Source organism: Coenobita brevimanus, chromosome 90 (genome assembly GCF_032717465.1).
Source record: "Coenobita brevimanus isolate Jiangsu-jjx chromosome 90, ASM3271746v2, whole genome shotgun sequence".
In the NCBI taxonomy this organism is placed as follows: domain Eukaryota; kingdom Metazoa; phylum Arthropoda; class Malacostraca; order Decapoda; family Coenobitidae; genus Coenobita; species Coenobita brevimanus.
Genome location: NC_137043.1, coordinates 35,811,717 through 35,824,011, shown reverse-complemented (window position 1 = coordinate 35,824,011; position 12,295 = coordinate 35,811,717). Strand labels below are relative to the sequence as shown.

Below are 12,295 nucleotides of genomic sequence, written 5' to 3'. Positions count from 1 at the left end.
CACACACACACACACACACACACACACACACACACACACGGTTTGACATGTAAGACAAACGGTATGTTGGGATTCGTACATGGGTAAACACACACACACACACACACACACACACACACACACACACACACACACACACACACACACACACGGTTTGACATGTAAGACAAACGGTATGTTGGGATTCGTACATGGGTAAACACACACACACACACACACACACACACACTTTTCCCACGCACACGCAAAAGCACACGCAGTTTACTAACGCATGAACGCACGCGAGTTCCCAACGCTTGCACGATTTTGGCACGCACGCAACACACTCAAACACACGCAAAACACACAGTCGCACATTGCTCGTTTTTATGTCCGTTTTGTATGTGGTTTTGTGCATGCGTTTTTTTTATACTTAAGGCTCTAGAAATAAATCTGTAAGTAGATAAGTAAGTAGGTAGGTAGGTAGGTAGAGAGAGAGAGAGAGAGAGAGAGGAAGAAAATTGATAGTAAAAGTAAGAATATTAGAGTTAAGAGGAAGATAATAAGGTAGGTAGGTAAATCTGTAAGTAGGTTGGTAGGTAGGTAGTGTGTAAGTAGGGAGGGAGCTTGACTAGGAGAGTGGTAGGTAAGATAGTAAGTAGGTAGTGGGGTAGGTAGGTAGATAAAACATGGACGTAGTAATAGGATAGATATATTGGTCGATCAATAGATAGGTTGGTAGGTAGGTAGGTAAGTAGGTAGGTAGGTAGGTCGATGTATAGATTGGTAGATTATATAGAGAGGTAGGTAGATTCGTGAGGGGGTGGATAGGCACGAATATTGATAGATAAATAGATCGATAGGGAGAGAGGGGGGGGATAACTAGGATGAATAATTAAGATTGATAATGATTAAGGGAGAGAGAGAGGGGGGGGAGGTAGGGAGGAGGGAGATGATTGATGAAATTAGAGAGAGAGAGAGAGAGAGAGAGAGAGAGAGAGAGAGGCATGAGTTAATAAAGAAAGTGACTAAGACAAGTGAGACGAGTTGTAAAGGCATGAGAGAGAGGGAGAGGGAGGGGGGGGTAGGAATTGATTAATAGATTGATGGAAGAAGAAGAAAGGGGAGAGGGAGGGAATGATGAAGAGGGGAAAAGTAGGATGAGAGAGAGAGAGAGAGAGAGAAACACCAACATTGACAAAAAGAAAAACTGTAAGACGAAGAAGTTCAAGAAAAAAAAAGAGAGAGAGAGAGAAGGGAGGGAGAAAGAGAGAAAAGAGAAACGTAGGAAATTGAGATGGAGAGAAAAATGAGAGAAGGAAGACAAAGGAAGGGAGGAAGGGGAGAGAAAATTTGAATGTTAAGTGGGCGAATTACAATGAGATGGAAGTGAATGAATTAAGAGAGAGAGAGAGAGAGGCAAAGATGTGGCTAGGCAGGGTGGAGAGGGAGAAAGGTAGGCAGATAGGGAGGTAGGTAGGGGGAGGAGTGTGAAGTGGAGAAGACATGGGATAGGCAGAAGGGAGAGGAAGGCAGAGAGGCAGTTATAGTGGTAGGAATGTGGAGAGGCAGTGTGAGGAGGGGGCAGGAGGGTAGGCAGATGAGAGTGGTAGGAAGGCAGGCAGGTGGGGAGGCAAGGGGTAGGCAGAGGAGAGAGGGAGGTTGAGGCAGGGGAAGGCAGTTTGAAGTGGAGAGGCAGACGGGAGAGGGAGGGAGGCAGGTGGAGAAGCAGGCAGGTAGGCAGTGCGAGGTGGGTGGCATTTGAGGAGGCAGGGAGAGGCAGTACTTGACAGGTATGTAGGCAGAAGAATAGGCAGGAAGGCAGGAGATAGACGGTAGGCACAGTCTCGTTTAGGCAGAGGGAGAGTGGAAAGAGAGAGGGAGTAGGCAGCCGGGGAGGAAGGTGGGTAGGTAGGTAGGTAGAGAGAGAGCAAGGAGGGAGGAACTTTCATGACTAGTAGATAGGGAGAGAGGGAGTGGAAGGCAGGGAGGTAAAGGTAGGAATGAGGGAGGAACTTTAGCGCTTGGGAGGAAGGAGGAAGTAAATAAGGAAACCATATTGGAGGGGGTGAGGCAAGGTGGAGGCAGAGAGTGAAGGAGGGGTGAGGCAGGCTAAGGTAGGTAGGCAGGACTTTGATGCAGAGAGAGAGAGAGTTCGGAAGGCAGGATGAGGTAAGGTAAGATAGAGGGAGGGTAGAGTTAAGGAGATAGAGGGAGGAATGGAGGTAAAAGGAGGGAAGAAGGGAGAGAGGGAGAGGGAGGGAGGGTGGATGAGAGGGAGTCAGAGATGATAGACAGGAAGCAGACAGAGATAGGCAGGCAGGATATCAGCCAGCCAACCAGACAGACAGACAGACAGGATGACAGACAGACAGGATGACAGCCAGACAGACAGACAGCGAGGTGACAGAGCGATAGATTGACAGACAGACAGACAATGTGATAATTAAATAACACCCTTGACGTTCACTATCCAACCCACACCCAACGATACCTACATACACACTACATACATACATATTGACGCACATGCCTTTTACGTACACACCATATACTTACATAGGTTACATGTACACGCTTATAACCTACATGCTACATACATACATATTGACGCACATGCCTTTTACGTACACACCCATATACTTACATAGGTTACTTATAGGTACACGTTTATATATACATGAATAATTGGCAACATTCATAATAGAGCTTGATTATTCATTTGACATCACTGCATGTTTGTGGATGAATGTTGAGTGCCCTGTATGGTGTTTTATGTGATGTTTATGTGTTGTATGGTGTTTTATGTGATGTTTATTGTGTTGTATGGTGTTTTATGTGATGTTTATTGTGTTGTATGGTGTTTTATGTGATGTTTATTGTGTTGTATGGTGTTTTATGTGATGTTTATTGTGTTGTATGGTGTTTAATGTGATGTTTATTGTGTTGTATGGTGTTTTATGTGATGTTTATTGTGTTGTATGGTGTTTTATGTGATGTTTATTGTGTTTATGGTGTTTTATGTGATGTTTATTGTGTTGTATGGTGTTTTATGTGATGTTTATTGTGTTGTATGGTGTTTTATGTGATGTTTATTGTGTTGTATGGTGTTTTATGTGATGTTTATTGTGTTGTATGGTGTTTTATGTGATATTTATTGTGTTGTATGGTGTTTTATGTGATGTTTATTGTGTTGTATGGTGTTTTATGATGTTTATTGTGTTGTATGATGTTTTATGTGATGTTTATTGTGTTGTATGGTGTTTTATGTAATGTTTATTGTGTTGTATGATGTTTTATGTGATGTTTATGTGTTGTATGATGTTTTATGTGATTTTTATTGTGTTGTATGATGGATGTTGAGATGTTGACGTCTGTTTATCAGTTTCAAATGTTAGCCTTCTGAATGTTGGATATTTATTGCTATTTTTTAACTGAATGTTGAAATGTTGACTGTAATGATGTTTAGTTTTGTGTTATGGATGTTGAAATGTTGAAGAATGTTTGCCTGTATCTAAATGTTAAATATTAATCTCCTTTACACTGAATGTTGGATTTGTTTTCTTATTGAATGGTGAGATGTTGATTGCATGTTAGTGTAGTGTTGTTTAACCATCTTTAGAATGGTGTTTATTATTATTATTATTATTATTATTATTATTATTATTATCATCATCATCATCATCATATCATTTTCATTACTGGTATTATTATTATTGTTATTATTATTATTTATTATTTAGCACGGTGTCTGATAATATAGTTACTGTGTCGCCTGAAATATTAAAAATTTTTATGAATATTCAGTCTTTTGCATGTCTAACCAAAGTAGTAGTTATTATATGCATTTTATAGTAGGATTCTAGACCTTAGTAGAAGTAGATTTAGTTGGATTAGGATTGTATATAAATGCAGGTTTAGTAGAAATAGGTTGGCTTAAATTAAGAATATATATAAATGCAGGTTAGATGAGTTTGGACAATCAACAGTGGTAATAAATTTGATCTGAATGTTTCTGAATATTTGGTGTTTATCGTTTACTTAATTTCCTTATTGTAGTGTTTAGTGAAAATTTTTAGCTGAGAGAAGAAAGGTAAGGAATTATTTGGTCCTAAGATGTTGAAAAAAAAAAAATACCATTCTTTCTTTTTTTCCCCTATTTTCAGAATCTTAAAAATGGGGATTCGTGTCTTAATTCCTTTTGTTTTTGTTTTTAAGGCTTTTGTGTGTGTGTGTGTGTGTGTGTGTGTGTGTGTGTGTGTGTGTGTGTGTGTGATTCGTTATATTTCGAACACAGCCATTGTTTTTATTAATCCCTATATTGCACTGTTTTTATTTATTTTTTTATTATATTGTTATTTCCTTGTCATTCGTTTTTATTATTATTATTATTATTATTATTATTATTATTATTGTTATTATTTCTTCATATTTGCTTTTGTTTTGATCTAGTGTATACTACCCCTTGTTTTTATTTATTTTTTTATTGCAAACACTGCTGTTGTTTTTGCACACACACACACACACACACACACACACACACACACACACACACACACACCTTCTTTGTATTATTTGCATTTTTCTTATAGCGTATTATTCTCACTGACATTGGTTTTTCTGTACTGTGTGTGTGTGTGTGTGTGTGTGTGTGTGTGTGTGTGTGTGTGCTTTCACGTTTTATTTCGTGTATGAGTTACTGTTTGGAGTACGTAATAAAGTTTAAAACCAGTATTTGTTATATATTTATTTTATCATTTATTTTTTATTTAAATTATCGATACATTGTTTATTTCTGAGGCAGCATTGGATTCTGTCTCTGTATTGTATTTATTTATTTGTTTATTTATTCCCACTTATAAAACACACACACACACACACACACACACACACACACACACACACACACACACACACACACACACACACACACACCCTGAGTTTGTGTAATATCAACCCAGGACCCCAGCAAGCACAATAACATTAGCCACTGGTGCATATAATATCTCTAGGGAGTAATATCGAAAACCGTATCTCTCTCGTTGGATCCACGGTTAGCGATTGTTTGTGGCAATTTAGGCATTTTTTTCCAGGTTAGATTTTTTTCCACAGGTCAGATTAAATTAGATTGGGCTAGTTTGTGAGGTTAGAGGTTAGTCATGGGGCTAGAATGGGTTAGTCAGGATTAAGGTAGTCTGTTTGGGTTAAATTTTTGGGTTTAGCTAGGCAGTAAAAGGTTAGGTTAGTTTGTCAGGCCGAGGTTGGGTTAGAATAGGTTAGTCGCAGGATTAGGATAGGTTAAGTTGCAGGTTAGGGTAGTTCATTAGGCTTGGCTTATTTAGTGCTCTCCCACCAACCATTCTATCTTGGTCTCATTAATAGGTCTCAGTAGTTAATTTTACCCATGCATGTCTGCCAGTCTGTCTACCTACTTATTTAGATAGATGGACAGGGAGGTGGATGTTTGCTGAATTTGGAGGCCATCATATACCGATTCCAGTTCAGTTTTTGCGAGATAACAAAAAAAAAAAGAAAATCACAATATTTCCACCTACTTTTATTATTTTGTGGGCCTCGAAAATGCCAAATATTTTGCTTATTTTGTTATTGTTTGCGAAATATATAAATGATTCTGAAACCAATACGGGCACGCTCTTTTAATGTTTTTATTTTGTGGATTTTTTCTTTTTTACCAGACTTGGAAAACCCAATAACTGCTTTTTTGTATTGAAATATGAAAGATTTTGAAAGCAGTGTTGTCATCCACACTCAATACCTAGTTTTATGTACTGTACTTATTTTTATTCATCTATTTATTTAATTATTTATTTATTTTGCTAAATATTATCCTTTTCACAATGAGAGGTCTGGTCTAAGCCAAATAAAATCGTCTGACATTATTGTACAGAAAGGGGATAGTGGAGACTTTTAAATCCCTCCAGGACAAGGAGTCAGTCTGGAGCTAAATAAAATCATCAGACAATAGCAAAATATAGAATGGCACATAATTCTTTCATCAGAGAGAGAGAGAGAGAGAGAGAGAGAATCCACCAACAACCCCACCTTAACCCATTCAGTTTAGCTACAGTTCTTATTTTTTGTACTATCATTATTATTATGGTTCTTGCCACCGCTTTATCTGTCCCTGAAACAGAGTAGAACCATTCAGAAATAACAGAAATAGAGTAGAAAGGACATCCTCATGGTGAAGGAGTTGATGGCCATCTAAGCACAAACTTGAATCAAACAGTCTAGCAGGAGAGCAGATTTTGTAGATAAACAATTCTCTCTCTCATGCTCTAAGGTTTAATTCATTTGGCTGTGGTGGGGGGAAGTGGAGTCTGTGAGTGTGTTTACGAGGCGAGGGTAGAAGGGGAAATGGAGGCGGTGGGGAGAGATGATGTTAATTGTTTCATCTGGTTTGTTTTGTGGATATTCGTAGTGCTGTTCCTCTTGTTTTTTATGGAATTATTGCTTTATGAGATACGCATGTTAGGTGAAATCAGAGGGGGAAAATGGAGGCAGTGGAGAGATGAGGATAGTAATTGTTTCGTCTAGTTTGTTTCATGGATATTCATAGTGCTGTTGCTTGTGTCAATTATGGAATTTTGTTCTTATGATATGCATGTTAGGTGAAGTAGGTACAACACCTGGTTGATTCATACAGCACATACATTTACTACACCCAGATATGACAAAACAGATCTTCTTATTTCATATTCACAGTCCACTACAGGTACCCCTCCCTAATTCCTGCTTAGCCAGCATTTGGAAGGGTTAATTTTAGCAATCACTCTTCCTCTGAGAAGGTCCCATTCTGCATTGGGTCCCATATAAACTGACAGATACAGTTACTTACACTTCCCTTTAAATTAAATGCTGAGGGAATGCATTCATAGTGCCTGTTTGTAGTATTTTCATGTTTTATTATCTTTTTCATTCATTGCATCGAGTTTTGTGTTTTGTTAATGATAGTGTTTTCATCAGGATTTTTACCTGCTCGTAATATTGTTCATGTTGACTAGTTTGGTGTTAGTTTTTGTCATTGTTATGTGATATATGTATTTGATGTGTGATCATTTTCATTTTTGTGTCCTCAGCTTTTATGTATCATTGATAACATTTCACCTCAAGGTTACTAACATGGTTCCCTTTTGTCGGCAGGTGAAACGGGCAGGACAAGTGTCAACAACCAGTATTACGGTTACAACTACTACTCTCAGTACCAGTACCACCACCCCCAGTACCAGCAGCAGCAGCCCCACCAGCCCTACTACCCACACCAGTACACCCAGCAACAACCACAGCCACAACCCTACCAGCACCACGCATACTACCAGCAGCAGCCTCCACAGCATCACCAGCAGATAAATAATAGCTTCCCACCACCACATCAACAGCAGCAGCAGGATCTTCAGTCTAAACAGCAGCAGGAACAGCTTCAGTATTACGGACAAAGCCCACACAGCAGCCTCGGCGAGTCACAGGAACAGTACAATGTAAGTGGCCTTCAGGTACTGCAACAACAGCAACAGCAGCAACCACCACAACAGTTACCATCACAGCCGGAGTCACAGCCACAGCAACAACAGCCTCCAGAGCAACAACAACTACAGACTCTGGTACAACAACAGCAGCCAGAGACCCAGCAGGAACAGCCGCAGCAGCAGAGTAGTGGTGTTGGTGAGGGGAGTAGGTGCTGGGTGTGTGGGTCAGTGTTCCAGGATGTGTCAGGGCTCAGGGACCACTTGGCATACTACCACCCGCATGTTTTGTCCCATCCGTGCCGCCTGTGTCCTGCTCTCTTTCCCAGCCAGACTGCCGTTAATGAGCACATCACTGCGTGTCATGTGGTAGGTGAAGCTGTTCGTTCACCGCAACCCCAGCTTACTGAAGCTCCACCTGCTGCTCTTGTTGCAGGAGAAGGTAGTGAAGAACCAAAGAAGAAAAAGCTCAGACTTCAAAGAACTGAGGACAACGAGAATAGGAAAGCTGACTTGTGGTGTGTTCAGTGTCGTATTAACTATTTTGACAGTGAAAAGGAATTTGAGGCACATCATCTGGTTCACGCTAGGGAGCGGATCCTCAGTGTGCGGCTGAATCGCCTCAGTCCTGCCCAGATCTGGCAGGCCGAGGCAAGGGTGGATTCTGGTGGCAAGGGGTCCAAGTTAGCAATCAAGCTGAAGCTCAAAATCTCCAAGGTGGGTCGTGGTCGCGGTCGGAAGCGGAGAGAAGTGAAGATAGTGGGCGAGGAGGGCATGAGTGACGGCCAAGACAGCTTCCAGGCAGAAGAAGGATCGCAGGCAGAGTCTGGGGAGGGCGAGGAGGAGGCAGGGGCAGGTGGTGAAAACAGGGAGGAAAGCGGAGGGGATAGTGGAGAGGAACGGGAGGCTGGTGGGTCGTCGGCTGATCTCCAGGATCTGGACGAAAGGCAGGGGGAGGAGGACGCAGCAGGCGGGAATGACGACGAAGACAGTGGAGGTCAGGACGACTACCAGCCCCAGGGTCAGGACACAAACTATCCCCAGCAGAACGAAGAAGAGGAAAGTAGTCCCCCCCAGAGAGAGACAGGAGAGGAGTACCAGGAGAACCGGGAGGAGGGGGAGGACGGGAGTGAGGGCAGTAACAGTGGGTACAACGCTGGGTTCGGATTCAACGAGAGCGAAGGTGGGGAGGGTGAGAATCAGAACTACCAGGCACAGTTTGAGTCCTTCCCCTCCTCAGACTGGTTCAGTGAATACGAGTCTGGGCCGAGGATAGCGGCAGCCATGGCAGGCACCACCGCTGCTGAGAATGCAGGTGAAGAAGGTGGGGCCTGGCCGGAGGGAGGTGATGGGACGGCCAACACATCCTACCCCTCTACCAATACGCCTCCAGAGAAGGGGGATGAGGATCCCCCCATGAATGGCGGACAGAGCGAGGGGGATCGAGAGGATGGGCTCTTCAGTCAGGCTGTTCTGGGCCAGGAGTCACCAGACAAGGGTGACCGCCAGGGCAGCTTCGAGCAGCTCTGTCTCAATGATTCCTTCTCAAGCAGGGCTGAGGCTGAGGGAGAGGATGGATCAAACCAGGAGCAGGATAGAAGTCAGATGGCCTCCCCTCAGGAACAGCAGCAGCAGCAGCAGACATCTGGTGTGGCCAGTGACCTACTGTCAGAGCTGGAATACCTCAACAACAGTGGCCAGGCCCAGGGCTCCTCACAGGACTCTCAGCCAGGCTCCCAGGCTGGTTCTCAGTCAGGCCAGACAGATGGCTCCCCCCACAGTGGGGGCCCATCACCTCACAGTGGAGGACCTGCCACCCCATCTCACCTCAGTTCCCGAGGCTCAAATTCTGGAACCCCAACCTCATCTGGTGGCCACCCAACACCTCCACCTTCAGATACATCATTCAGAGCCCTGGCCACAAGCCCTCTCACAAGTCCCACCCAACAACCATCTACTTCTCCCTCACTTCATAAGGGGTCTACGCCGCCAGCTACATCACCTCAGCAGGCAATGCAGCATTCTCCACAGCCAGGGGCAGAGGGTCAGACTGGGACAGGGCCACGTCTCACAATTGCCAATAACTTAATGGCGGCGACTACAACTGGTCATCCCCTGGCAGCCACGACTACCACAAGCCAGGCTGGAGTGGGCATGATGGGCCGCTACAGCAGTCAGTGGTCTCAGGGAAGTGGGTTCACTGGCAGTGGAGCCTACCCAGCACTGCCTGGCACCAGCATGGCCAACACCAACATGGCCAGCCCTCTGCGTGCCCCCATGCCCCCTGGTGTTGCCATGCCATACCGCCCAAGTCCACCACCACGAGTGAGAGGGCGCCCTCCCCTCATGGGCCATGTTGGGCGGCCTCCTCTCCACCAGGCAGCACACATGCAGTCATCACGAGGCCCTGGTCGCCCTCCTAACTCCTCCATCCTGCCCCCACCCCTCATGCCAGCCCCAGGAGGTCGGGGTAGCATGATGCCACCTCTTCAGCGAATGCATCAGTCCATGTACCCGGGACAGCGGGCAGGGGCACCCCAGCAGCAAGCTCCTGGGGCAAAGCGGCCAATGATGGGGACAGGGGCACACTCACCCAGCAAGACTGCCAGGCGGGAGGATATCAATGTCCCATCTCGCCAGAAGGACAACGAATGTCAGATCATTGCTGTGGCCAACAGAAGTGATGGCCTTCCAGTTATTTCAAATGTACAAGGTGGTTCAGCAGCACCAGGGAGCCGTGGAGGTCCAGGATCTGCACCCTCCACCACAGAATCCACCATCAACCTTAGTGACTCCATTACCCTCAGTGTGCGGGCGTCAGGAAGCAGCAAAGACGGGAGTGGCCGGGGGGAGCGTGGTGGACCCGAGGCTGGTGCGGTGGCTAATTTGTTAGCGTCGCGAGGCATCACTGTGACACCAGCAGCTGGGGAACGTCAGGATGGTGGCAGTGGCCGTGATGACCGGCGCCTTCCCACTGCCCAGGAGCTGAACCTATCCTCTGCCATCTCAGTCCACCCCCCTACTCAGAGAGACCGGGAAGGCGGTGGACGTGAAAGAGATCGAGACGGGTTTGCTGTACCTCAGGCCCCTCCTACCCGAAGCTCATCTAACAGCAGTGTAGAGCGGCCACCTCGACCACCCACAGTAGACTTGACCCAAGATATTCCAAGCTCAGGACCAGCTGGTCGCCACAAATGCCACCAGTGTGACCGATCTTTTCCTACTGCGGGGCTGCTTGCTGATCACAGTCGTGTTCACCAGCAGCAGCAGCAGTCACGCATGCCCTTCAAATGTCACCTGTGTACTGCTGGATTCTCAACGCAAAAGGGGCAACAGCACCATTACCAGCAGTTCCACCAGCTACACTTGGCTGCCGGTGATGTGGCCATCCCACTGGTCGATCTCCGTAACCCTGTTAATGTCCAGCGCATGGCTGCCCTCGGTATTCGCTCCTTCCTGCCTCTTACAAACCTCCAAAATCGTGGAGCAGGAGGAGTTGTCGGCGTCCCCATTCTAACCCTTGAGAACCTTCGTAATGGCCACATGACACTCCAGCAGTGGGGTGTGTCAGATGTATTGTCCCTAGGCCCAGCCAAGACCTTAAACATGCCCCGGTAACCCATACACCACCACACAACCCCATCCAAACCATAAGAATGCCTGTGTAATCATCAGGGCACTCGCACATTCATCTGGTTCCAGATCCACAAATGCACTTGCGATAATCCCCGTCACAACTCACATTTTGAATTTCAAGAAGAGTTTTGGAAAATTCCAACCCTCTCTTGTCCTTCTCCATGGAAAACAAATAACAGTAGTGACGGGAAGTTGATTGTGAATGTGTTTGGGGACCTGGCCCTTGCTTCCTAGCCCTGGCCATACCTTAAGCAGGCTCTGGTATTCCCCAAGTACATGCACCCACCTGCAAGTATCTCTATCCCCAGTAAGTGCCAGGGCACTCATTTGTACCTTGTTGGCCCGGCCTGACACTTTCCCAGGGCCATTAGGGCTCTGATGTTTTAGTAAGAGAAACTCTACACCAGTGACCGCAAAGTAATGTATGCAAAAGACCTACACATTGTGCGGAACACTCTTAATAAGGATAACACTGATGGCATTAGTTCTCGTCATTATGTACAAACTCAGTGTGCATATAAGGTATTAGAAACTATTAATGTATACGAAAGATCTCGTGTGTGTGTGTGTGTGTGTGTGTGTGTGTGTGTGTGTGTGTGTGTGTGTGTGTGTGTGTGTGTGTGTGTGTGTGTGCATCTTGGTTTACCTGACCGATCTGAGTTATGTTGTGTCCATTTTTCATCTTAATTCTTTTCTTTTGGAGTGCCAAAAAGTAAACACATTTACTGTATGAAATTTGCAGTATCTGAGTTTAGAATAATTTATTCTTTGTGTTGTGGTAAAAGTTACAGAGAAAAATTATTAAAAGTTTTTTACTTACTGAGTTGTGCGGAAAATGTCTCATCGGATGAACTCGTAGTGAATACTGTATTATAAGCACATTCCTCACTGCATCACAGGAAATGTTAGTCGTAGTTGTAGGAGGCTGAAGAGTGGGAGTTCGTCTACAATTATGCATTAGTTTTATTCGGTTCTTAATTGTATCCTTCGACGTTTTGATTTTGTAAAATGAATGTACAAATCTTTGTATATAGTTTTATATATTTTCTATAAATGTGATATAAATTAGAATTGAAGTAGATTTTTGTTTTTTGCACCTTCTTTATGCAATTAAGTAAAACTTCCCATTTATGCTGTCCGAGTAGTCTGAGCATCAGAAGTCATGGTTTTGATGATGATACAATAGCTGTTCCATT

At 44.6% G+C, this 12,295-nt stretch overlaps 1 protein-coding gene across 3 annotated transcripts in view; it reads left to right on the top strand.

Annotated features, from left to right (window-relative positions):
* LOC145411717 (uncharacterized) overlaps positions 1 to 12,095 on the top strand; it is a 111,641-nt gene extending 99,546 nt beyond the window's left edge. For all 3 annotated transcript variants that reach the window (XM_080281735.1, XM_080281734.1, XM_080281736.1), the window contains one exon: positions 7,144 to 12,095. In XM_080281735.1, coding sequence (XP_080137861.1) covers positions 7,144 to 11,081 — 3,938 coding nt within the window. In that variant the 3' untranslated portion in view covers positions 11,082 to 12,095. The remainder of the gene's footprint in view (positions 1 to 7,143) is intronic.
* Positions 12,096 to 12,295: the final 200 nt, after the last annotated feature.